General features: G+C 40.2%; 2 protein-coding genes across 3 annotated transcripts; both read right to left on the bottom strand.

The window, feature by feature from the left end:
* Positions 1 to 702: 702 nt before the first annotated feature.
* Positions 703 to 16,205, bottom strand: LOC144013600 (uncharacterized). 2 transcript variants are annotated; one of them, XM_077512674.1, is made up of 4 exons: positions 15,788 to 16,205; positions 9,675 to 10,034; positions 4,874 to 5,173; positions 703 to 3,719 (listed from the first exon to the last, which is right to left on the bottom strand). In XM_077512674.1, the coding sequence occupies exons 1-4, from the start codon at positions 15,909 to 15,911 to the stop codon at positions 2,380 to 2,382; spliced, it is 2,124 nt and encodes a 707-aa protein (XP_077368800.1). In that variant the 5' UTR covers positions 15,912 to 16,205; the 3' UTR covers positions 703 to 2,379. The 2 variants fall into 2 exon arrangements, with proteins under 2 accessions (XP_077368800.1, XP_077368810.1); XM_077512684.1 differs by having other exon boundaries at positions 4,910 to 5,173.
* LOC144006014 (uncharacterized) lies at positions 8,921 to 9,666 on the bottom strand (the record flags this gene model as incomplete). Its single annotated transcript, XM_077504621.1, has 2 exons — positions 8,921 to 9,457; positions 9,530 to 9,666. Coding segments are annotated over 2 exons (609 nt in total), but the record flags the coding sequence as incomplete, so codon positions are not given.
* Positions 16,206 to 26,689: the final 10,484 nt, after the last annotated feature.

Genomic DNA, 26,689 nt, shown 5'->3' with positions numbered 1-26,689 from the left:
ATGTCTTTTCTGTTGCAGGACGTGAAAGGTGAACCTATGGATGATCATTTGCAGCTATAGTTGCCCTGAAAATGTCTTGGACAAATCAGCAAGAAGATATTCTCCCTGGAGACCTATTTTGCGACAAAATCATACCAGAGTGTACAGATTCAGTTTGGAAAGCGTTTCCATTGTCGCAACTTTCCATCAAAATCAACGATTGTTAGTTGGATGAAGAAGTTCAGAGAGCATGGGACTGTAGTGGGCCTATGTTATAAAGCCACAGGGGGAACTTATTCAGGCAGGAAGAAGAGTGCAAGGACAGGAGAAAACATTGCTGCAGTGAGGGACTCAGTAGGACGCAGCCCTCGGAAATCAGTGCGTAGACGCAGCCAAGAACTCGGAATGACAAGGGAGTCACTGCGGCGTCAAGCAAAAATTAACTGATGCTGACAAGGAAAAGCGAGTAACAATGTGTGAATGCTTCTGTAATGTGCTTGAAAATGATGAAAACTTTCTTGAGAACGTTTGGTTCTCAGAACTGAACTCTGAACTTCTTCATCCAACTAACAATCGTTGATTTTGATGGAAAGTTGCGACAATGGAAACGCTTTCCAAACTGAATCTGTACACTCTGGTATTTTCAGGGCAACTATAGCTGCAAATGATCATCCATAGGTTCACCTTTCACGTCCTGCAACAGAAAAGACATTCGTTAAAAAATGGATTTTTTAGCCAATAAAATATGGGTACGCATCTTTTTGGGTCACCCTGTAGATGATGGACTGTTATGTGAAACTGTACCGTTTCACGACGAATATTTAATTCCCAGCTCAATAAAGCGGGACCTTTATCAATATGCTCATTGTCAAAAGGACATGCATGTTTGTGACAAAAGTGGGCTTTACGTTTTAGATTACAGGCGTATTTACGCAAAAAGTCGCCGCAGCGAAGTTTATGCTGCGTTCTCACCAAAAGCGAGGGACGGCGATTCGGCGGCGCGTTTGCATTGTAGTCAATGGAGTTCGCGCGCAACGGAACGAAAGTGAGTGGGGCGGCACGGAGGACGCGTTTCACGCTATGGGACGCGATGCGCGGCAGCGAGAATCCGCACATTCGCATACTCGTCGAAGTTCAAAAAATTGAACTTTTTTCACGTTTCGCCTCGCGGTAGCCAATCGGCTTCGAGTACGGGCCACGTCACACGCAGCGTCCTCGCTGTTGTCACCCCGAGCGCAACATCACGGCCAGCCGATAAAGAAAGTGCTGGTAAGTCTGTTTACTTGCTTTTGAACTGTACCGAGTTAGCGGCAGTGCTTATTAACGCCAAAGCTATTTTTAGCTCAAATGCCGGCCGCCCGATTGCCACTAAAAAAGCGCTTATCCGAGGTCGGGTCGTGGGGGCAGCAGCTTTAGGAGGGAAACAGAGACTTCCCTCTCCCCAGCCACTTCAACCAGCTCCGCCGGCAGGATCCCAAGGCGTTCCCAAGCCAGCCGAGAGACATAGTCCCTCCAGCGTGTCCTGGGTCATCCCCGGGGCCTCCCACCAGTGGGACATGCCCGGAACACCTCCCCAGGGAGGCGTCCAGGAGGCATCCGAACCAGATGCCCGAGCCACCTCCGCTGGCTCCTCTCAACGCGGAGGAGCAGCGGCTCGACTCCGAGTCCCTCCCGGATGACCGAGCTTCTCACCCTATCTCTAAGGGAGAGCCCGGGCACCCTGCGGAGGAAACTCATTTGGACCGCTTGTATCCGGGATCTCGTTCTTTCGGGCACGACCCACAGCTCGTGACCATAGGTGAGGGTCGGAACGTAGACCGACCGGTAAATCGAGAGCTTCGCCTTTTGGCTCGGCTCTTTCTTCAACACGACGGACCGATACAGAGTCCGCATCACTGCAGAAAGTGCTATCACGTACCTCAAAAAAAGGAGAAAATAGTGCCACGGCTGTTTAGTCCCAGGAAAGAAGCGAAAGTAGTTGGCGGTGCTCACTTTTTTGTTGACTCGCTAAAAGTGCTCCACTTCCTTGTTCACCAAGGGACACGCCTCCTCCTCTCCGGTGAGCACGAAAGCGCGAATGAAGCGTTGCAGTTCGCCTTTTCGGATTTGGTGAGAACGTAGCAATTACTCTGGTGACTGACCGATATCTTAAACGACCTCTTTTGTGACGCAGGCTGGAGTTACAGCTTATCCTCTGGTTTCAGTAACCTCGCTTTCTGAAACGGAAGACGCAGTTTCCCACATTTCAGAGTTTCTTGACTCAGTGTTGTCACGACACCTGCTTTGTGAAATACACCCCAGCACACTTATGTCTTTCAACGTGTTTTTCACAAGAGAATCGTTAGCACAAACACTGCAACTCAATGGTTTCTCCCCAGTGTGTGTCCTTGTCTGTTTTGTTTAACTTAACTTGTGAGAGGAGGGCAGATCTGGGCAGGAAAAAGGTTTTTCTCCAGCGTGCGTTCTTCTTGTATGCACTGTTAAATATGATTTGCGAGAGTAACTTTTTCCACAATCTGAGCAAGAAAAAGGTTTATCTCCAGTGTGTGTTCTTTTGTGTAGTGCTAAATCTGAATTCCACGAGAAGCCTTTTCCACAATCTGAGCAGGAAAAAGGTTTCTCACCCGTGTGACTTTTTGTATGTTTCGTCAAATGCGACTTCTGGTAGAAGCTTTTGCCACAGTCTGTACAGGCAAAAGGTTTTTCTCCAGTGTGTGTTCTTGTATGTTCTATTAAATGTGAATTGCGAGAGTAACTTTTTCCACAATCTAAGCAGGAAAAAGGTTTCTCTCCAGTATGTATTACTTTGTGCACTGCTAAAGCTGAACTCCACGCGAAGCTTTTTCCACAATCTGAGCAGGAATACGGTTTCTCTTGAGCGTGTGTTTTTGCGTGTGCTGTTAAAGAAAACTTTTGAGCGAAGCTTTTCCCGCACTCTGGGCAGGAATATGGTTTCTCTCCCGTGTGTGTTCTTGTGTGAGTTGCTAAATGTGATTTGTAAGCGTACCGTCTTGCACAGTATGAGCAAGAAAAAGGTTTCTCGGCAGTGTGTCCTCTCGTATGTATTGCTAAATCTGCCTTGTGAGAGAAGCTTTTGCCACAATCTGTACAAGCAAAAGGTTTTTCCTCTGTGTGCATTCTTCGTGCGTGTTTTTTTAAATCTGACATCTGAAGGAAGCTTTTGCCACAGTGTGCACAAGCAAAAGGTTTTTCTCCAGTGTGTTTTCTCAAGTGAACTTTCAAATGTGCTTTTGCACTCAATGTTTTCCCACAGTGAGAACATTCCCAGGATTTGTCAGTGTGACACGACCTATCACCGTCGGCGTGTTCATCATTAACATCCAGATTATTATCATCATCATCATCATCATCAAAATTATCATCATGAGAAGACGGGGACCTTATGTCATCAGTTTTTGCTAGTGATGATCCCCAAACGTCTGCATCACTTTCTGTAATCGTGGTTTGAGGAGTTGCGATGCTGTTTAGAGGCTCCCCCCCTCTGTCCTCCTCACTCTCACCCTTGACTTCATCTTCACCCTTTAAAGGGGCGAAGGTCATTGGCGAGTCTGGTGACTTGGTGATATCGTCCTCAACCTCCTCTTCTTTGACACGAAGGGGCTTTTCCTCCTCTTTAATGTAAGCATGCTCTTCCTCCTCCTCCTCCTCCTCCTCCTCCTCCTTCACATGAGGAGACTTCAGCTCCTGCTGCTCAGGACGAAGATATTTTTCACCGACGTCTGCAAGGACACAAGAAGACAAATTCACATTTGGTTTGGTCAAGTCAAATTTCAAGCGTGAGTTGATGTGCATTTTTGTTTCTTCAGTGGCAGCTTGACTCGGGCCCACTGCACACTTCGACTGGCCCATCAAAAAAAAAAAAAGTTTGGCGACTCAACACTGCACATTGAGCACTTTGATCTATCAACTAAAAGGTTTTTCACGAGTATGTTCTTTTGTTTATTGCAAAAGTTGAGACTTTTGAGAGAATCATTTGCACCAATCTGAGCAGTGTGTGTTGTTGTGTGCGCTATCAAACTCCATTTTGAGCTCAATGTTTACCCACACTGAGAACATTCCAATCAGTTATTGAGTGACATGCCGTTAGCATATTAATCATCATCATCATCATTATTACTATGAGGAGAGTGGGACATTATTAGAGATTAGTGTTGTCACCATACCAAAATTTTGACTTTGATACTATACATGCATAAAATACCTTGATACCGGTACTGAAACGGTACCTCGACAAAAATCTAAAACATCAGCAAAAGCAGCAAAATTAAAACTTTACATTAGAGACCCTGCGATTGGCTGGCAACCAGTCCAGGGTGTACCCCACCTACTGCCCAAAGCCTGCTGAGATAGGCTCCAGCAACCCCCGAACCCTTGTGAGGAAGAAGCGGTCAAGAAAATGGATGGATTTATTAAGAGATCGATTAGACCAATACAGGCTAATTATTGGCGCTGATATTGGCCATTTTGATGAATATCGGTATATAAGAGATGCTACTGACCCTGGGAGACTTCTGAACCATTTGTTTTTGTTTGAAATTATGACAAAGAAATGTGAAAGTTTAACATTTCAGCTATTTTTAAATTTTGGGGGAAAAATATTTACAGCAGAAAACTAGAGAGATATGGTATTTACTTGCTTACGTTTCTATTTCATTTTTTTTTTTAGACGATACAACAGAGTCAAGATTGGCTTTTGTATTTTAGAAAGTTTTGATGCAAATATTTTTTCCCCCCTTTTTACTGAAAATTAATATCGGCTTCAAATATCGGTTATCGGCTTCCTTGACTACAAATAATCGCCATCGGTATCAGCCCTGGAAAAAACAAACAAAACAAAAAAACATCGGTCTATCTCTAGCTCTTATGTCATTACTTTGTGCTTGTGGTGGTCGGCAATGGCCTCCATCACCTTCTGTCGTCATGTGCTGAGAAGTTGAGCTGCTGCTTGGAAGCTCCGCCCCTCTCTCCTCCTCACGTTCACACTTGACTTCATCTTCACTCTTTAAAGGGACGAAGGTCAGTAGCGACTTGGTGACATCATCCTCCACCTCCTCCTTCTTGACACGAACGGGCTTTTCCTCCTCTTTGATGTAAGGATGTTCTTCCTCCTCCTTTTTAACATGAGGAGACTCCACCTCCCGTTCGTCAGGACAAAGATATTTGTCACCGACGTCTGCAGGACACAAGAAGACAAAACACACATTTGGTTCGGTCAACTCAAATTTCAAGTGCAAGTTGATAGTGCTGTTACTATCGAATATTTTTTAGAATCGATTAATCTATCATACAGATAAACCAAATAAAGAAATTTGCCGATAATTATCGGCAATTATCGACCTATTTGACGTCAAGCAGATAAACCAGATAATAGAGAAATCTGCCGATAATTATCGTCAATTATCGACCACTTTGACAGCATACAGAGAAACCAGATAAAGAAACTTGCCGAAAATTATCGGCAATTATCGACCAATTTGACAGCATACAGAGAAACCAGATAAAGAAATTTGCCGATAATTATCGGCAATTATCGACCAGTTTGATTTCAATTGTGTTCAAGTTAATTTTGCAAACAATTATCGGCTAACTTATCGGTTATCAACATCGGCATTTTCTAAACGATGACTTTATCGGTATCGGTTGAAAATAGCGTTAGCGTGCAACCGTACTCACAGTGCCATAAAAAAAAAAAAAACTGACTTCACAAGTATGAATAAGCGACACAAAACACTAATCAGTAGGGCTGGGTATTGCCGCCAACCTCACGATACGATACGTATCACGATACATATGTATCCCAATACTTGATCTTCAAGGCAATACCTATCCCGATATTTCACATTCATTTACTTGCATTTTATAATAACACTCATATGTATACCTAAAGGATATGTTTGTTATGCTGACTGACAAAAATATTTTTGTTAGCGGCTCTTCTGGTTTACCACCTAGCGGCATGCCTGGTCTAAAATATGTGCAGAGCAAGGAGCAGCTTTCACAGACACACCGGGAACATTTATTAATAGGCATGAGCCGATTGCGCAAAAATATCAAAAGTATTAAAATTACAGCTCTAAAATTTGCTTATTTGAAATATTTGGGGAAATAAAAACGGCAATTTTTTTCACGTAACACATCTATTTCGTTTTTAAACAAAATATACGAAAATTGGTACATTAAGACACGTGCAATGTTAAGTTTGTAAGTAAATAAATGTTGATATTCTTCCTCTGCTTTCATTTTTTCTTAGCAACACAGTGTCCAATCACTGGTGAGCTTTTTTTGCATTAATTGAACGCAATTAACTTCAAAGACGCTGCTGGTTTTTAGTTTTTAGGTACAATGTAAGCTGCAAAGGCAAACGTTAACTGCCTATTTATTTAACGAGCAATATCGATTCTGATGCCTGCGTATCGATACGTGTATTGTAATGAGGCCCGCAACGATATATTGCCGTATCGATTTTTTGAGCACACCCTTACTAATCAGTAACCCAAAGAGGGTCGAACAACTCACCCGGAAGCAGAATCAATACTTAGCTGTCTTGACAGTTTTTGTCTTATCAGTTTCCTCTTGCTGTGCGGTTCAAATGTTTGAAACGACCGCAGAGTAAGCTGAGCCACAGCAAGGACAGCGTGCAACAACAACAGTGGAGCAGGAGAGAACAACAAGGGGGCAGTGGGCCCTTAACTCATTCACTACCATGGACGGAAAAAGACGTCAAATGATGCATTTTTTTTTTTTTTTGCTGGTCTGGCAATTAATGCGTTAAGAGGGATATGCTCACTCAATCAAGGGCACCACAGATGGGTCTAATTGACACTGACGACAAGAGCCGGCAAGAGCCAGCAGCTCTTATAAAGGGACAGCCCCACATACGAGCTCAGGCAGCATCAGGGTTTCAACTACACTGGTTACATATACAAGAGTAGGACATTTGCGTCAATCATTTCAGTGATGACACTGTTCAACAGAAAATTTGAATCCCAGATGGCTTTGTGTGTCCCTTAAAAGGTATTCTCGACGCCGATTTAGAATAATGGCAAGGCAAAGCAAGGTTGCTTTATTTCTATTTCATATACAAGGCAGCTCAATGTGCTTCTACAAATATCCACAAACAACCATAAACAACATTCAGAAGCAAAGCAAACAAAAATCGCTTCTAAAATTACTAAAAGAACAGACATTGACAACGTTTAAACACATTAACAGGGAATAGTGTTTTGTAATTACAAAATCAAATCTTAAAAAAAACAAAAAAAAACTGCGTTGTCTGTTTATTTGGGTTATCTTTGATATTGACATTTGTATGATGATGTATCAATTGGGTAAACTGTGGAATAAAAGTGAGAATATTGAAAGGAGGGCAAATTGTTTTTCATAACACTGTACACTGCAAGAGATATCCGACATGATTTGAGGTTATTGTCGCAGCCGCTGACACTTGGAACTGGAGCACAGGGCAAACACAAATATTAAATCTGAATGCTGTGTTTTGACTAGTGGAGGCACATTCAACATATTTTTGTTGCTGTTCAATTTTGGGTTCTGGGCGACTCCATGCAAGTTATCACCTCGTTGGGTCTCAATGTGCATGAGAAAGGTTCGAGATCAGCGAAGGACAACAACGGGAGGAATTTAGGGCTGGATATCGATTCAGATTTCCAAAATAGATTCGATTCCTTTCAGAAGGGCCCGATTCGATTCATTATTTGAAGGCAAAACACTCCCGAAGTCGATGCTAACTTCCCATTAGCATTTGCTAATTTCCTGTTAGCGCTAGGCTAGCGATGTTTTAAAAAAACGAAGTGTGTTTTGTATTTACATATACAGTGGACGTAAATTCTTATGGTTGTGTATTTAGTTTTACAGTTAACTCCAACTTCTGTGTCATTAACTCATTCACTCGCCGCCATTTTCACATTTCGCAGTCCCGTTCGCTGTTTTACTGGATTTTGACTGATTTTGCAAGGCCCACAGAATATTGTGTTTTGTTGCTATATAAGCATGGAACCTATCAAAAGAAAGATTAAAGTCTCTTCTTTCATCAGGGGAAAAAAAAAGTATGTTTCTATCTGTTTCCATTTTGCAGCAATTAGCATTAGAAGAGAGCTAAGTTTCATCAGTTTTCACAAATCTATTTAAAATTGGAAGTAATTGAGCTTTTTTTCTACATGGCCCTGGTTGATCTCCTTTGCTCTGCTGCCACCTGCTGGCCGTTTGTGTAATAACTACCATTTCTGCAACCGTTCTTTGCAGTTGAGGGGCTGCATCAAAGCCTTCTGTATGCTCTAGCATAAAAAAACAACAACAACAAAACATAAATAAGTCTTTGGGACACTTAGATTTAAGATTTAAAAAAAAAAACGTATTTGCACATTATTGGGAGCAAATGAGTTAAATAGCGTCAGGGACGGTTCGGGACAGAATAACCAGAACATACGCGACACACTTGCTCGTTGCTAATGCTACACAAGCAAAATGGTGCATTTGGGGTACTTTTCACAGCGTCAGACACTTCGGCTTTCTTCTAAAACGTTTTAAGGGGTAAATAATCGTCCATTTAGCTCAATTGGCCGATTGTTTTGGCCGATGTTTTATGTCATGCTTTCAATTTTTTTTTTCTGATATTCCTATCTATCACTGTTAAAATAAAGTTGCGATAATAATAAGAAAGTTCATTCATTTCTAAGTATGAACATTTTCAAAATCAACGGGGATCACTTTTACCCCCGCTCTGAATTTTATTCACTTGTACAGAATAGCAGACTCACTTCCTTCATTTTTTTTTTTTAAAGCTTCAAAAATTGCTATTTTCACTAGCACACTCGTGTCTCTCAGCAAGCTTTTTACAAGAGAAACTTTTAGCACAAAAACTGAAACTAAATGATTTCTTCCCAGCGTGTGTTCTTGTGTTTTTTTCTTTCTTTTTAATTTCCCTTGTCAGAGAAGCTTTTGCCACAGCCTGAGCAGGCAAAAGTTTTTTTATCCAATGTGTGTTCTTGCGTGTCTTGTTAAATTTGACTTCTGAGAGAACCTTTTGACACAGTCTGAGCAGGCAAAAGGTTTTTCTCCAGTGTGTGTTCTTGTGTGGGTTGTTAAATGTGCCTTCTGGGAGAAGCTTTTGCCACATTGTGAGCAGGAAAAAGGTTTTTCTCCAGTGTGTGTTCTCGCGTGTACTTTTAAATGTGACGTATAAGAGAAGTGTTTGCCACATTGTGAGCAGGAAAAAGGTTTTTCTCTAGTGTGTTTTCTCAAGTGGATTGTTAAATGTGCACTCTGGAAGAAGCTTTTGCCACAGTGTGAGCAGGAAAAGGGTTTTTCTCCAGTGTGTGTTCTTTTGTGTACTTTTAAATGTGACGTATAAGAGAAGTGTTTGCCACAGTCTGAGCAGGAAAAAGGTTTTTCTCCACTGTGTGTTCTTGTGTGTTTTTTTAAATTTCCCTTGTTGGAGAAACTTTTGCCACAGTCTAAACAGGAAAAAGTTTTTTCTCCACTGTGTGTTCTTGTGTGGCTTGTTAAATGTGACTGCCAAGAGAAACTTTTGCCACAGTCTGGGCAGGCAAAAGGTTTTTCTCCAGTGTGTTTTCTCAAGTGAACTTTCAAATACCCTTTTGAATTAAATGTTTTCCCACACTGAGAACATTTGCAGCGGTTGTTGTCAGTATGATCACCTTTCGTGTATTCATCATCATCGTCAGTGTCAGAGGACTGTGACCTTCTGTCATCACTTTGCCCTTGTGGTGGTCCCCATTGGTCTGCATCATCTTCTGTCTTCATGTGTTTAGGAGGTGAGCTGCTGCTTGGAGGCTCCGCCCCTCTGTCCTCCCCATGCTCACCCTTAACGTCATCTTCACTCTTTAAAGGGGCGAAGGGGAGTGCCGACTTAGTGACATCATCCTCAACCTCCTCCGTTTTGACACAAAGGGGTTTTTCCTCCTCTTTAACGTATGGATGCTCTTCCTCCTCTTCCTTTTTCACATGAGGAGACTTCAGTTTCTGCAGCTCAAGACGAAGATATGTTTCACCAACGTCTGCAGGGCACAAGAAGATGAATACACATACGGTTAAGTAAAATCTCAAGCGTGACTTTGATGTTGTGTATTATTGTTTCTACAGTGGCACTGTTGCGTAGTGGCCGAATAACTGAAGGCAACATCTCAAGTTGTAGTTCCAAAAGCTTTTTACTACTGCACGCTAGGGCTGGGCGATATGGACCAAAACTCATATCCCGATATATTTTTGGCTTAATATCGATATACGATATATATCCCGATATATATTAGGGCTGCACGGTATTGGAAAAACATGCGATATGCGATATACTTGCTGAACATAGCGATATCGATATTATTGCGATATTTAACATGTACCTATAAAAATTACATTTTTATTACCTAATGAAAGAAAAACATTTTTCATGTGGCAAAATAAGCAACCTTGATGTAATCTTAGTTAATTAATTCTAATTATGTCTTGATAATTTTCAACTATTGAATGGCGATGCACATTTTAGTTAGCATCTGACTGGTCAAATTCATATAAAAAGCATAAAATTCCATATAAAACTCATTGCATGCCTTTGCGATATGCATATTGCAAGGGCCAATATCGCAATATCGATATTTCTTCGATATATTGTGCAGCCCTAATATATATATTTTTTCCCCCGCAAGAAAATTCTGTGAGTCAAAGCTAAATATAACATTGTCACGAATAGTTTTACTTAGGGATGTATATTTTAGCCGATAAAAAGGTCCAATATATTTATTAATGTCTGTACACTGTTTGCAACACGAGCAGCCTACAATAGACCAAGTCGCGCTACATACGTCATGTATAGACCACGTCGCGCTGATTACATCATCTATCTCGCCTCTCGTTCTTGTAGACCGGCCATCTAAAAAAAAAAAAAAAAAAAAACTGTGCTGTAGTAGACTACCACATAGCAATCAACATGTCCTCCTCACCAATGTGGTGTTTTTTCTTCTCCATGGCAGAAGATCAAAACATTTTCAGCAAGGATTCTAAGAGGAGGAAAGAAGGCTTTTCCTCACCTGAAAATCCGTCACCATGGCAGAGCCGTTTTGAACGAACGTGAATGAGGGAGCGGCTGCAGCAGCAGCAGCTAACGGCGCTAAGCTAACAAACCGGCAAGGCAGCAGCAACGAGGCTAAAGCCACGAACGCCAAAGTGATGTCATTTATTGCGCGAGACAAGCAGCCGTTTTCTGTAAGCTGACTCACGTTTTTGCAAGTTAATAGCACATTTGGAGCCACGTTGCATCCTCCCAAGTGTCGACGGACAAGAACGGACTACGAGTAAGTTTCACCGCAGTTGGAGGGTGGGTGTGTTGTGCTGCAGAGTGCGACGTGTCGCCCCTCCCTCTTTTTTTTTTTTTTTTTTTAAACCACAATTTGCATTATTGAGTGAAGAGATAGAGCACTTCACAAGTGTGAAGCACTCAGTGTACGACACCTTTAAGCAAAAACATCGTCTGCAATAATTCAAACAATAAGACAAATAGCATCTTCAATTAAACTTATACTGTAACAGTAAACTGAAAAATGACTTAGCAAAAAAAACAAACTGAAAATCCTCTTTAACAAATAAAGTCTTTCAAGTGAACAGGCGATCTCAACCAGAGTGTCTGGAACGGGTGGTATTTCTGACACATTTTCAGCGAGGGCTGGGTATTGCCGCCAACCTCACGATACGATACGTATCACGATACAGGGGTCACGATACGATACGTATCACGATACAGGGTCACGATACGATACGTATCACGATACAGGGGTCACGATACGATACGTATCACGATACAGGGGTCACGATACGATATGTATCGCGATACATATGTATCCCAATACATGATCTTGAAGCTGATATGCATCCCGTATTTTACATTAATTTACTAGCATTTTACAATAACAGTCGTGTATACCTAAAGGATATGTTTATTATGCTGGATGACAAAAATGTTTTTGTTATTAGCGCTTCTGGTTTTCCACCAAGCAGCATGCCTGGTCTAAATGTGTACGAACTTCAGAGCAAGGAGCAGTTTTCACAGACACACCGGGAAAATTTATTAATAGGCATGAGCCGATCTGAGCAAAAATATCAAAGTATTAAAATTACAGCTCTAAAATGTGCTTATTTGAAATATTTGGGGAAATAAAAACAGTATTTTTTTCCATGTAACACATTCTATTTCATTTTTAAATAAAATATAGGAAAGCTGGTACATTAAGACATGTGCAATGTTAAGTTTATAAGTAAATAAATGTTGATATTCTTCCTCTGCTTTCATTTTTCTTAGCAAGACAGTGTCCAATCACTGGTGAGCTATTTTTGCATTAATTGAACTCAATTAACTTCAAAGACGCTGTTGTTTTTTATTTTTTTACGTACAATGCAAGCTGCAAAGGCAAACATTAACAGCCTATTTAAAGTTAACGAGCAATATCGATTCTCATGCCTGCGTATCGATACGTGTATTGTAACGAGGCCCGCAACGATATATTGCCGTATCGATATTTTGAGCACACCCCTATTTTCAGCACTAGAACCCTGTTCAAACATTGGAAGTTTGTTCAACTCTGGTAATATAACAACATTTGATGTGCTGTTGGGAATCACTCGGCTTTGCTCTTTCTCAATATTTAGCTTGGAATCGGGTACTCTCGCTCTGATCTGATCTGATCGACATGCCTTTTCACAACCTAACCAGTACCAACACTAACAATGCAAGAAAGTGGTCCTAAACAGTCTTGGGTAATACCAGGAATCCATTTTGGTTCCATACAAATAGTTCCTGATAAGAACACACCCATTTGAGGCATGGTTCTCTGAAATGGTTCTCCTTTTTATATTATTATATTTCTCCATTCATTCTGTGCAGCACCCTTATGTCCGAGTGTCAGTAAACGCAACACAGGTCTCGTGGTGTAGTAAGGAGGTACATCACGTTCGTGTTGGCTGCTTCTAGGGCTGTGCAATTAATCGATTACGATTACGATTACGATTTCGATTATTACCCTCCACGATTACAAAATAGGCATAATGGTACAAAAACGATTATTAACACTAGGGCTGAAACGACATTTCTGCCTCGGCTAGCCGCTGAGATAGTCGTAGTCAAGCTAACGGCAGTAAGCATGACAGTATACGGTAGGGCTGTGTAATTAATAGAAATTCAATTACGATTTTGATTATTACCCTCCACGATTACAAAATAGGCATAATCGTACAAAAACGATTATTAATACTAGGGCTGAAACGACATTTCTGCCTCGGCTAGACATTTCTGCCTCGGCTAGCCGCTGAGATAGTCGTTGTCAAGCTAACGGCAGTATGCATGACAGTATACGGTAGGGCTGTGCAATTAATCGAAATTCAATTACGATTTCGATTATTACCCTCCACGATTACAAAATAGGCATAATGGTACAAAAACGATTATTAACACTTGGGCTGAAACGACATTTCTGCCTCGGCTAGCCGCTGAGATAGTCGTAGTCAAGCTAACGGCAGTAAGCATGACAGTATACGGTAGGGCTGTGCAATTAATCGAAATTCAATTACGATTTCGATTATTACCCTCCACGATTACAAAATAGGCATAATGGTACAAAAACGATTATTAACACTTGGGCTGAAACGACATTTCTGCCTCGGCTAGCCGCTGAGATAGTCGTAGTCAAGCTAACGGCAGTATGCACGGGGCTGTGAGAAACCAAATTTCAAAATAAACCTTACTTTCCCAAGTAGTATATGTAGGTCAATGCATTATATCACTAGGTTCATTTCCATTACCCTTTTTTGCAAAAAATAAAAGCGATATTGTACTAGTTCGATAAAGTACAATTTCGAATTGTCGTGTTTCCATTGAAGAGAGTTTCGCTTCTGAGGCGCAATTCTCGGAATGTCCCGTCTCGCGAGATCTCGCTGTTTCTGGAGGAGACGCTCATGATGTTTACGGTAGACGGATGACCGGTGTAGTTATATTACTTGAAAAACACTCATCCCTCAACGGGCGGTTTCGGGCATTTTGTGTTGATGTTGTTGTGTATGTCCCTCGGCAGTCGGCAAGCAGTTCCGACAAAGCGAGTGGCACCGTACTTCCTACTTCCTGTAATCCTAAAATGTCGTTGTTCCCACGCAGAGGCGGGGTAAAAGGCGGTTTACAAATTGTTAAAAGTTTCTGATGTTTGTCGGCATCCTCCCTGCTAAATTAACCACATCTGGCAGGACAGGATCACTTCAGCATGTAAAACTAAAATAGAAAACCGAAATTAATCATTCTCAAAACACATAGTAATTGCAAGTTTAATAAAAAATACACATAAACAACGTGTTACATTCCTTTCCTCCGTAACCGGGCGGGTGTCACATGACTACTAATGCGCAAAAAGTGTTTCCATTACACTTTTGCGAAATACTTCTTTTTCGATACTTCTCAAAAACCACCTCATTAGAGAGCAAAAACTTTTTTGCGATATTTGAGATTTTTTTTTCGCAAATCCGGTGTTTCCATCACCAGCTTACTTTTACGAAACGTGCCTTTTGCGCAAAACCGAGGGTAATGGAAACGCGCCTACTTTTATTTTGAAGTTGTTACCGGTTGCGTGTCATCGGGGCTTAAGATGTGCGCCTCTTTTTGGAGTTTGTGAACAATGGCAAATTAATGTAAATGCACCAAACTGTTTGGCCAAACGCCAGTAACACAACTTAGTCCTGAAGTTACGTTCAAGAGGCTAAGACATAATTATGCCGACGTTGTATTGTTCGGCGCCCTTTTCCAGCGTTTAGCCGTGACTGCTAGCTAACAGCGACTAACAGCAGTGTTAGCCGTCATGCGCAACTCTAAACCGGACGCTGGTTTGTCCGCCTTTTCAGCCGCGTTGGAGTTTATTAATGATGAACGAATCGAGTCATTTGAATGTGAACGATGGGAAACGAGTCTTTATTGACAGCGGACAATTTCTTGACTCACGTCACTCACCCACAGCTAAAGAGATAATCTGCTGCTTTGTGGTTTAAAAAACATGGTACTAAATAAATAGTCAAAAAGAAGTTTGAGTTTTTATTGATATTTTTTTTACCAATTAGTTACACAAAAATGATCAATAAACCATGCAAAACTTTATTGTTGATGAAAATACACCTCGAGTCAGATGTACAGTGTTACCTCGTTTTCCGCTGAGTTTAGGTCCCAAAAAATACCTGAAATTCGTGAAGCTGTTCACACCCCACAAGTCAATATTGCACACGCTTCACCCCAACTTCAAATTGTTGCTAACATAAATAATAATGTATTATTATAAAGTCTGTTTGGTCCAAAATTAGCTTACATATATATATTTTTTTTAATTTGTCTTAATATTTTCAAATGTTGAAACATTTTTTATTTATTTTTTTGCTTTGAACAAAAACATAAATAATCGTTTTGAATAATCGTGATTTCAATTATTACCACAATAATCGTGATTATTATTCCTTCCATAATCGAGCAGCCCTAAGTTCACGTTTTCAAATTTTTTTTTTTTTTTTTTTTTTTGTTCGGAACATTCACCTCAAAAGAGTTAATTCACTTTTGAACACGTGAACATACATTAACAATTGAAAACGTATTGATGTGTGAAAACGTATTATGGACTGAAATTAGAATGACATAATGGATGAAATTAATTTACCGTGTAGAGTAAATGAGGACTGCACTGAATTGTTTTAACGCGATAGTGCTCAGCAAGGCAGGCAAGAGATAGTTAAGAAGTGTACAAACCTGCTGTGTGTAGCACAATTTGACGCTGCTCGCAAACATCGTCCAGCAGTTGAAGATGTTGCTCGTTCTCTTCTTTTATGCCAAATAGTTCCTCCTCGTACGTTGGTGTCGTTCCCGCATCCATTTTGGGACAGTAATGCCAACAAAGTCACACTTCTTGACGACGTGTTATGTGTTTCTCTTTGGTAGCGGCTAGCTAGCTAAACTAAGCTAAGCTAAGCTAAGCTAACTCAGCCAAGAAACATCCACGCCAACCGAGACGAGTTTATCCACATGCTGAGATTGAATAAATGATGTTGCAGTCCTTCAAATGAGTGATGGGACGTCATGTGTGGAGGTTTTAGTCGGTTCAGCACCAAATCGGAAAGAATTATTTAGCGGAGAGCGTCTGGGTTATGTGAAGAAACGAAAGAAGACGTGCGCGGTGCGGCGGAAGTTAGGTAGAAGGACACGCCCCCGCTGCGATATGATTGGCTGCTGGAGATAGTCGGAGGCTTTACAGCGAGCACTGTCGTCAAGCCATCGACAGATGTCGCCAAAGTAAAACTGAGAGGGCGGTCTCACTATTCTATCTTTTTTTTTTTTTTTTTTTTTTTTTTTTAGTGTTTCGTTCCTGATGTGTAAAATCTAAATGTCTGTTCCAATTGGACTTATTTATTGTTTATTGTGGTGAATGTGCAGTTTAAAAAATTCGCCGTCAAAGTTGAACAAGCATTTTGAAGTAAACAAAATTTATTATCAGGGACATTTAACCACCAAATGTTATGAGTAGAATTGATTGGTTTATGTAATGCGCTGCCATTCACTAATCGTACACGTTTGGTGTAGTATATGATATATGCAATATTTGTACTGTAAGTAACACAAATGACTTTTTGGCCAGTTTTGTCACTGTAGCCTTCAAGTAAATATTTGTTTTTAAAATCACATAAGCCTAATAATTATGTCGTAGGGAAAATTATTTTTTGGGGGGGAGGGTAGTATACAATGGACAACTGTAAGCTCACATAAGTCAAAATGGCGGCCATTTTGGTCTAACATTAGATGAATGCCCTTACAAGCAGCCAAGAGGCACTTGTACATTATTACATGAAAAAAAAAATGAAAGAATCTAAACCGGGTTTGGATGCAATTTACTTATTTCGCCTGAATATTGTACATTATGTAAAAGGTGAAGCTTCAATAATGAAACAGGCTCTGAACAGTCACATATTACTTTATTGTTCGCGCTTTTTCCACTCGACGTTTTCCTTCTGGCTTCCTGCTTCCGCTGACGTCATCGTCACCTTCCTGCCTAGACTGTCCCCATGTGACACACACTGGAAACATGTATTATTTGGTATATTTGAATCTGATAAGAATGTCTACACACAAGTTTTATTTGATAAATATTATTATTATTCTAGCGAAGTTTTACATTCATAAGTCTAAATTTATACATAAGAAACCATCCTTTATTGATTTTTTTTGTATAGATGAGAAATATTTTTTTGTCATTGTCTGGTTGTCTGTGTTCAAAAGCTGTAAAAACATATAACTATTTCAAACTTTATCATCTCTTTATATGATTTTGTATTATCCTATTCTCTTTTCTTTCAATTATTCTATTGACTCTATTTTGTTTAGCTTTTAATTGTTTTACAGTGGCATGAAAAAGTATCTGAACCTTTTGGAATTTCTCACATTTCTGCCTAAAATCACCATCAAACGTGATCTGATCTTTGTCAAAATCACACAGATGAAACAACAGTGTCTGCTTTAACTAAAACCACCCAAACATTTACAGGTTTTCATATTTTAACAAGGATAGCATGCAAACAATGACAGAAGGGGGAGGAATAAGTAATTGAACACTCTGCCTAAGGATACTTAAAGAGCAATTGAAACCAATTTTTACCAAACAATTTAAGTCAGGTGTGTGCCCAATCTCTGATGAGTGGCTTAAAGCTTCCCTGCCCACTATAAAACACACACCTGGTTAGAATTGTCTTGATGAGAAGCATTGTCTGATGTGCACCATGACTCGCTCAAAAGAGCTGTCGGAAGACCTGCTATCAAGAATTGTTGGTTTGTATAAAACTGGCAAAGGATACAAAACCATCTCTAAAAGTCTGGATGTTCATCAATCGACAGTCAGCGAAGTTGTGTACAAATGGAGAGAGTTTGGCACTGTTACTTCTCTCCCAAGGAGTGGCCGCCCACCAAAGATGACGCCAAGAGTTCAGCGCAGACCACTCAAAGAGGTAAGAAAATAACCCTAGAGTGTCTGCTAAAGACTTACAGAGATCACTGGCACAGTCCAATATCTCTGTGCATGCATCAACTATATGTAAAACATTGGCCAAGAATGGTTTTCATGGGAGGACTCCACGGAGGAAGCCACTGCTGTCTAAAAAAAAAACATTGTGGCTCGTTTAATGTTCGCAAAAAGGCACTTGGGCACTCTACAGAAGTTTTGGCAAAATATTTTGTGGACTGATGAAGCCAAAGTTGAATTGTTTGGGAGGAACACACAACGTCATGTGTGGAGGAAAAATGGAACAGCTCACCAACATCAACACCTCATCCCCACCGTGAAGCATGGTGGAGGGTGCATCATGGTTTGGGGCTGTTTTGCTTCCTCAGGGCCTGGACAACTTGCAATCATTCATGGAAAAATGAATTCAAAAGTTTATCAGGATGTTTTGCAGGAAAACCTGAGGCCGTCTGTCAGACAGTTGAAGCTAAAAAGAGGATGGATGCTGCAACAAGACAATGATCCAAAACACAGAAGCAAATCGACATCAAAATGGTTTCAGAAGAACAAAATACACGTTCTGGAGTGGCCAAGTCAAAGTCCAGACTTGAACCCCATTGAGATGCTGTGGCGTGACCTCAAGACAGCGATTCATGCCAGACATCCCAGGAATCTGACTGAACTACAGCAGTTTTGTAAAGAAGAATGGGCCAAGATCAGTCCTGATCGATGTGCCAGACTGATCTGCAGCTACAGGAAGCGTCCGGTTGAAGTTATTGCTGCCAAAGGGGGGCCACAAAATATTAAATGTGATGGTTCAGTTACTTATTCTTCCCCCCTTCTGTCATTGTTTGCATGCTATCCTTGTTAAAATATGAAAACCTGTAAATGTTTGGGTGGTTTTAGTTAAAGCAGACACTGTTGTTTCATCTGTGTGATTTTGACAAAGATCAGATCATGTTTGATGGTGATTTTAGGCAGAAATGTGAGAAATTCCAAAAGGTTCAGATACTTTTTCATGCCACTGTAACTTCCCTGGCGTGTTCTATGTTCTAATTGTTTATACAGTATACAATGATTGTATTCAATTTTTCACCCATAATTTGTATGTTGATTGAGTGAGTAAGCAAAAAAAAAAAAAAAAGTCCCCGTATGACACATTATGCTAACTGAAAAATCAGAAAGTGCAAAGTGCACGTCCAAAGATGAGCATATGGCACGTTAGCTAGCAGTCAACAGAGTTAAGTTTTCAAGAATGTATTGAAAGTAGGGATGTTCGATACAAGTATTTTTCAGACCGATACCGATACTCAGACCCTCAGTACCCACTGATACCGATACCAACTGCCGATACCAGTAGTACATCTTGAAGAAATAAAATTAAAAAAATCACTAGAAGATATTTTTAAACAAATATATTTCCTTTAATTTTGACAAAGAAAAAACAGCACAGTCACTCTTCAATAGTCTTAACGCTCAAAATAAAACACAAAATTGCTCTTTTAGTTTAAGATTCACAATCTCACAAAACTGTTGCAAGCTAGCGCCAGTTACAGGCAAGGAGGACTCACTTAACGTCTTCCCCCTCTGCCATCGCTCCCTTGTACTCGTCTGCGTCACGAGTACTTGAAAAAAGGCTGGTATCGGCCCGATACCGATACCTGGTATCGGTACTCGCCCATCCCTAATTGAAAGTAATTGCAAGTTGCATAGCAAAAGGCAAGGCAAGTTTTATTTGTATAGCACATTTCATACACAAGACAACTCAATGTGCTTTACTCAAGGAAAGGCAACAATTAACATTCAGAGGAAGAAGAGTAAATAAAAATAGGTTACAAAATTTACTAAGGTAAAAGGTATTTACAACAAGTTGTTGTAAAACGTGTTCATTAATTTCTTGTTAACAACAATAGACTTAGACTTGACTTTATTGATATTTGAAAAATATTCAAACAATTTTTCACTGTCTGCGAAGATCTTTTTGAAACCTTTTACAAAGATCACGTCAAGCACCCTGACAAAAACACAAAATTCGCGACATTTACATGCATTTGCGGCTCAGTGACATACATTTTAAATTTAAGGATTTATTTAAATTTCCACTTCATAAAAAAAGACGCTACACTGGGAACTCCCTACGCTTAAAAAAATAATAACAAATAAATTGAGAAATTATGTTGAAATTTTGGAAACCTTAATTACAGTAGAAAACTTTAGGGAACTATTTACTTGTGTAGTTTTTAATTTAGCTTAACACTTGCTGATGATCCTGGAAGCTCCCAGCAGTTTTTTTTTTTTTTTTTTAAGAATTTTTAAACAAAACTTTCAAGTCCTTACCTGCGTCAATCATTTTCGTGACGACACTGTTCAACAAAAAATTTGAATCCCAGATGGCTTTGCGTGTCCCTGAAGGTATTCTTGACGCTGATTTAGAATAATGGCAAAGCAAGGTGGCTTTATTTCTATGTCACACACAAGCAAATACACAACACCGACAAACATCCACAAACACAACCATGAACCACATTCAGAAACAAAGCAAACAAAAATAGCTTCCAAAATTACTAAAAGAATATACATTGTCATTCTTCCCATTTTTTCCTGATATTCCTCTCGATCACTGTTAAATTAAATTCACCATAAAAATCACAGACTTCATTCATTTCTAAGTATGAACATTTTCAAAATCAGCGGGGGATCACTCTATTTTATTCAAAATCATTTACACTTTTACAGCATAGCACAAGACTCACTCCCTTCACTTCTTTAAATCTTCAAAGACCGCTGCTATTGTCACCAGCACACTCGCGTCTCTCAGCAAGAGAAACTTTTAGCACAAAAACTGCCCAGTGTGTGTTCTTGTGTGTTTTTTTAAATTTCCCTTGTCGGAGAAGCTTTTGCCACAGTCTGGGCAGGCAAAAGGTTTTTCTCCAGTGTGTGTTTTGTTAAATCTGACGTATAAGAGAAGCGTTTGCCACAGTCTGGGCACGCAAAAGGTTTCTCTCCAGTGTGTGTTTGTGTGTGTTTTTTTAAATGGTTCTTGTCATAGAAGCTTTTGCCACAGTCTGGGCAGGCAAAAGGTTTTTCTCCAGTGTGTGTTCTTGTGTGTATTGTTAAATGTGACTTTACAGAAAAGCCTTTGCCACAATCTGGGCAGGCAAAAGGTTTTTCTCCAGTGTGTGTTCTTATGTGTTTTGTTAAATCTGACTTATGAAAGAAGCTTTTGCCACAGTCTGAGCAGCCACTTGTGGTAGAAGCTTGAGAATTACCTCAGACGGGAAGTAATTGTCGCCCTGTTCAAGGTTGAAAAAGTCAACATAGTCACCCTAGGTGAACCGTTGACTCCAAAATGGAGAAATCAAACAGTAAACAGGCAAAGATAAAGGATCCGAAGCAAAAACTAACAAGGCAGGCAGGTGGGAGTTCCAATGACAATAATCGGACTGAGAAAAAAAACGATAGTTTGTTGGCAGTGTGGCAACACTGGTCATATCCGGAGAAAATGCCCGAAGGCAAGGGGGAATGCTACTGCATGACTAGAACATCCCTCTCCTTCTCAAACAAAAATTAGCATGTAAGGATTGGAAATTCGTGGAAAGTCAATGTCCTGTTAAAATAAAATATCTTAATAAATGGATAAACATGTATAATTTTGCTGGCCAGCTTAATACAATAAAAATACTCGAGTTATAAAAAGAAATTAAAAACATGTGAAAATTAAATAAGAAGAGAATGTAAAATGATGGGTATGACGATACCGAATTTTGGATGTTTATGATAGAAAAGCGAAGTGGCGATAAAGCTAGACAAGTGGAGTTGAAGGGAAAGTGGGAGGGCGGAAAGGAAGAGGCAGTTATGTAACTCGTCGTCATCTCCAGAAATTTCTCGCGACCAATATCCTCCCCTTCCTCCGTCTCCCTTTACTGCATCACCCTCCTCATCGGCTGGCGATGGGGAGGAGGGGCCTTCGAGGGCCTTCGAGGGCCACCAGGGCGAGAGGCCCATTACCATTTGAATTTTCCAAAACAATGGGAAAAGTTGCAATTATGCAAGGAATCAGTGAGATATCTAGGGCACAATTTGAGCAAAAGGGGATGAACAATTTTCGAAGACAGAAAAGCTGCTGTCCTGCAAGCTCCAAAGCCACTGAAAAAAAATAAAAAAATAAATAAATAAAAATAAAAATCTTTTTCGATGGGCTGCCACCTTAATGCATGGTAAAGTCCATCTGTCCACGGCCGGGATGACAAAAATGATTGAGACATTATACTACATATGGGTTTAATTTGTATTCAAGATATTTTTCTAGAGCTCATCTGACTTGTTTAAAACATAATCCATAAGGGAATTCTAGGCCTAAGAGTGGCCAGTTTCCCCAGGCTACGTATCCATTTTGAAAGAATACATATAGATTTTATTGATCTAAGCAAATGTGAAGGGAAAAATATTGCGTGGTCATAATTGATGCCTTTTTAAAGTGGGTTGAATAATTTTTCCAGCATCACACCCTGATGCACTAACGGTAGCCAAGGCATTATGTAAAGATATAATACTGCGATATGGCATTCCAGAAGCTATTTATAGTGACAATGGAACACATTTTGTGAACACAATTATTGACAAGATTGGCAAAATGTTCCATGTTACTTTAACACACCATTGCGCTTACCCACAGAGCGTGGACTTTGTAGAACGAACGGAAAAATTAAAAACCACCTAAAGACATTTACGGAGGAAACAAAACAGCCGTGGACTCAATGTATAGACCTAGTAAAACTGTATATTAATATAACTAGCGCGGCAGGTCTAACTCTATTTGAAACTCTTTTTGGAAGACCGAATAAACTGTAAATATTTACTACACAGCGGTAGTTAAGACGATGGGGCTACTTTGGTAGATTATATGCGAAAAACGTTAGAGAAGCGGGTAGATTTAGAAATGCCAGGGGGAGTTTTTGCTTCCCCCTCACAGGGAGAGAGCCTGGAGATTGGGTCCTGGTGCGAGCCATAAAGAGGAAGCATTGGCATCAAGTGCTGATGACTACACCAACAGCTGTCAAAGATCGCAGAAAGAAAGACTTGGATACATCTCACACATTGTAAAAAGGTCATCTCATCTGAGAAACTCAGGGGGGACGGTGAGCCAAGTCTGGCATAAAGGTGGGTGCAGATTTTTAGTGTCTGAAAATACCTGAGGGCCAGTGAAGAATTTACAAGACGCCTGAACCATTGTAGGAGTTTCTCAGCTGACAATGACGTGTCGTAGGTGTCTGAAGTGTGCCGCTGCGTGTTATGTCATTATAATGGTAACGATTTCTGCAGTGTTGTGTCTGCTTTATATCGGGCTGATTCTTATGTCACAGTTGATGGTTTACATTTCCGAGGGGGGCAAATGAAGAAACTAGTACACCACTGCTATGCAGGCATATAGCGTAGCTAGTCGATCTAATAGAGAGCTTCCGAAAAAAAAACTATGAAGAAGAAAAAAATATATACAGTGATACCTCGGTTTACGAACTTAATTGGTTCCCAGAGAGTGTGTGTAAGCCCAAAAGTTCTTCTTCCGAACATTTATTTCCCATAAGAAACCATTAAAATGAGAATAATCAGTTCCCAGGTCCCTATAAAACATAATTTTCTACTATATAAGCCTTAAAACTACACAAAAATATACCTTATTTTATGTATATATATATATTTATATATACCATTATAATGGTGACACTCGCTAAAAACCCGGACCAAAGCGGACAGATAAATTGCCCAGTAACAAAAAATGTTCTTCCTCTTCCTGCATCCTTGATTAAGGGGTCCCACCGCGGACTAAAATGTACTGTCTTCCGGCTATGCTATTATTATTATTCTTATATTGCTATGGTCTGACATTCTGCTAACCGAGACCAGATCTGTTAAGGTTGGAAAAGAGCATGGGTATAGTGCTTATAGTCATGGCAAGGGGTATGTTTGGTATATATTGGCGAGATTTAAATTGTCAACACTGCTTCTGAGACCAGTAGAGACTGATCAAGTTATATGACTGATTATTTTGCTAAAACTTTGCACCCTCTTATTAGACTGGTCCATGTGGCTGCGCTTGTGTCACTCCTCTTACCCGTGTCTGTTTTTCCAGCTACAGACCGAGACATCCAATTGGCTGTGTCGAACCTGGAGTCTAGCCTTCAACCTGGTGGGGGAGACTTGCTCTTCCAAACCGCTGGAGGGCTGGGGTCACGTTTCCAACGTTCCAGGAGGCGCTTGCTTGCCTGGGAGGACGGGAATCTGACCTACATTGACTCCATTGGCGTGCCACGGGGAGTACCGGATGAGTATGAGTTGGTTGACTAGATTGCAGCAGGGTGGGAGTCCATTCTTAATTGGATAACACCCAACAAGAATGGCGGTCGGATCAACTACATCCACTATAATGTTCAGAAACTGGGAAATTACACTGAGACTGGCTTTATTGCAATTCGGAAACAATTGGCTGCTACCTCACTCATGGCATTTCAGAACCGCATTGCGGTCGACATGCTCCTTCCTGAAATAGGCGGTGTATGTGCTATGTTCCTAATAATACCGCTATGGAGGGCGCTCTTTCGAAGGCCATAGATGGCCTGCGCACCTTGAACCACAAGATGAAGGAGCACTCAGGTGTGGACACCTCTGCCTGTGCTGAGTGATGGGATAGCATGTTTGGCGAGTACAAAAATCTGGGTTTCACTATTCTGGATTCCATTGCCGCCTCAGTTGTTGTTCTTGCCATTTGGTGGTTGTTGAATGATCCCCTGCATTCGCCTTCTCCTCAACCGCCTTATCTCCGCCGCTATAACCCCTACAAATTCTAAAACTCAATGACTTATTCCCTTTGTTGGTGGGACAGGATGAAACTCGGGTTAACACGGGCTTGCTGGGTGGCCTGGCCAACACTGGTGACGACCCTCTATCCTCGTATTGACCCGTTTTCTGAGCCAATTTTTATTTACAATAATATTCCTGTCTATGCGAATGTGCGTTCGGCGGTGTTGATTTTTCTCTTTGCTGCAGAATTTATGATTTATTGGGATAAAGCCATTGGGAGGTCTTTTTAATGATATTCTTTTTGGTAGCAAATGTAGGATAAAAAGGGGGGAATGATAGGATAATTGTTGAATTAAGAATAATTAACTAACAAGTGTGATTTAACTATATTGTTTTTATCATACATTTGCTAAGTTTCATAATCATTCATATTAAATATAGTGTTTTCAGCGAGAGCAAAACTGCTCTTGAAGATCTGGAAATTACGCATCCGTTGGCAATCGAAAGTGCCTTTGCATGAAACGTGATGTTTGCTGAGTTTCTGCAAAGTCATGATCGAACGTCAAAGAAGAACCTGGATGGAGAAGATAAGCGGTATCTCTTTCGCTTTCCCTCCCCTTAGCATTTTGAGTGTCAGGCGATCCAATAAAAAGAGGGGGGTGCAGAGGGACTGTTTTGAAAGCATAGGGTTGAATTGTATGGCACAGTTCTCCTCTGCTCTCCCCGCTAGCGTGTTCAAAGGAATTACGGTGTCTTTCTCTCCTTTTTGTGTCTTTGTCAAATTATTATAAAAGTGTCAGTATTGGTGAACCTGACAGCGAGATAAGTACATATTGTTGATTGCATTGAGTTATAAGAAGATATAGCGCGTCAGCAAGGTTTAAACTCCCCATGACTCAGCCTGCCGTGGCGTCATTAACAACCAGACGCCGCAATAATTCTATTGACTCTATTTTGTTTAGCTTTTAATTGTTTTAACTTCCCTGGCGTGTTCTATGTTCTAATTGTTTATATTGTATACAATGATTGTATTCAATTTTCCCCCATAATTTGTATGTTGATTGAGTGAGTAAGCAAAAAAAAAAAAAAAAAAAGTCCCCATATGACACATTATGCTAACTGAAAAATCAGAAAGTGCAAAGTGCACGTCCAAAGACGAGCATATGGCACGTTAGCTAGCAGTCAACAGAGTTAAGTTTTCAAGAATGTATTGAAAGTAGGAATGTTCGATACCAGTATTTTTCAGACCGATACCGATACTCAGACCCTCAGTACCCACTGATACCGATACCGATACCAACTGCCGATACCAGTAGTACATCTTGACAAATAAAATAAAAAATCACTAAAAGATATTTTTGAACAAATAGATTTCCTTTAATTTTGACACAAAAAAAACAGCACAGTCACTCTTCAATAGTCTTAACGCTCAAAATAAAACACAAAAATGCTCTTTCAGTTTAAGATTCACAATCTCACAAAACTGTTGCAAACTAGCGCCAGTTACAGGCAAGGAGGACTCACTTAACGTCTTCCCCCTCTGCCATCGCTCGCTTGTACTCGTCTGCGTCACGAGTACTTGAAAAGTAATTGAAAGTAATTGCAAGTTGCATAGCATAAGGCAAGGCAAGTTTTATTTGTATAGCACATTTCATACACAAGACAACTCAATGTGCTTTACTCAAGGAAAGGCAACAATTAACATTCAGAGGAAGAAGAGTAAATAAAAATAGGTTACAAAATTTACTAAGGTAAAAGGTATTTACAAGTTGTTGTAAAACGTGTTCATTAATTTCTTGTTGTTAACAATAGACTTAGACTTGACTTTATTGATATTTGAAAAATATTCAAACAATTTTTCACTGTCT

The sequence above is a fragment of the Festucalex cinctus genome, chromosome 1 (assembly GCF_051991245.1).
Source record: "Festucalex cinctus isolate MCC-2025b chromosome 1, RoL_Fcin_1.0, whole genome shotgun sequence".
NCBI lineage: Eukaryota > Metazoa > Chordata > Actinopteri > Syngnathiformes > Syngnathidae > Festucalex > Festucalex cinctus.
This window is presented reverse-complemented; position numbering and strand designations above follow the sequence as displayed.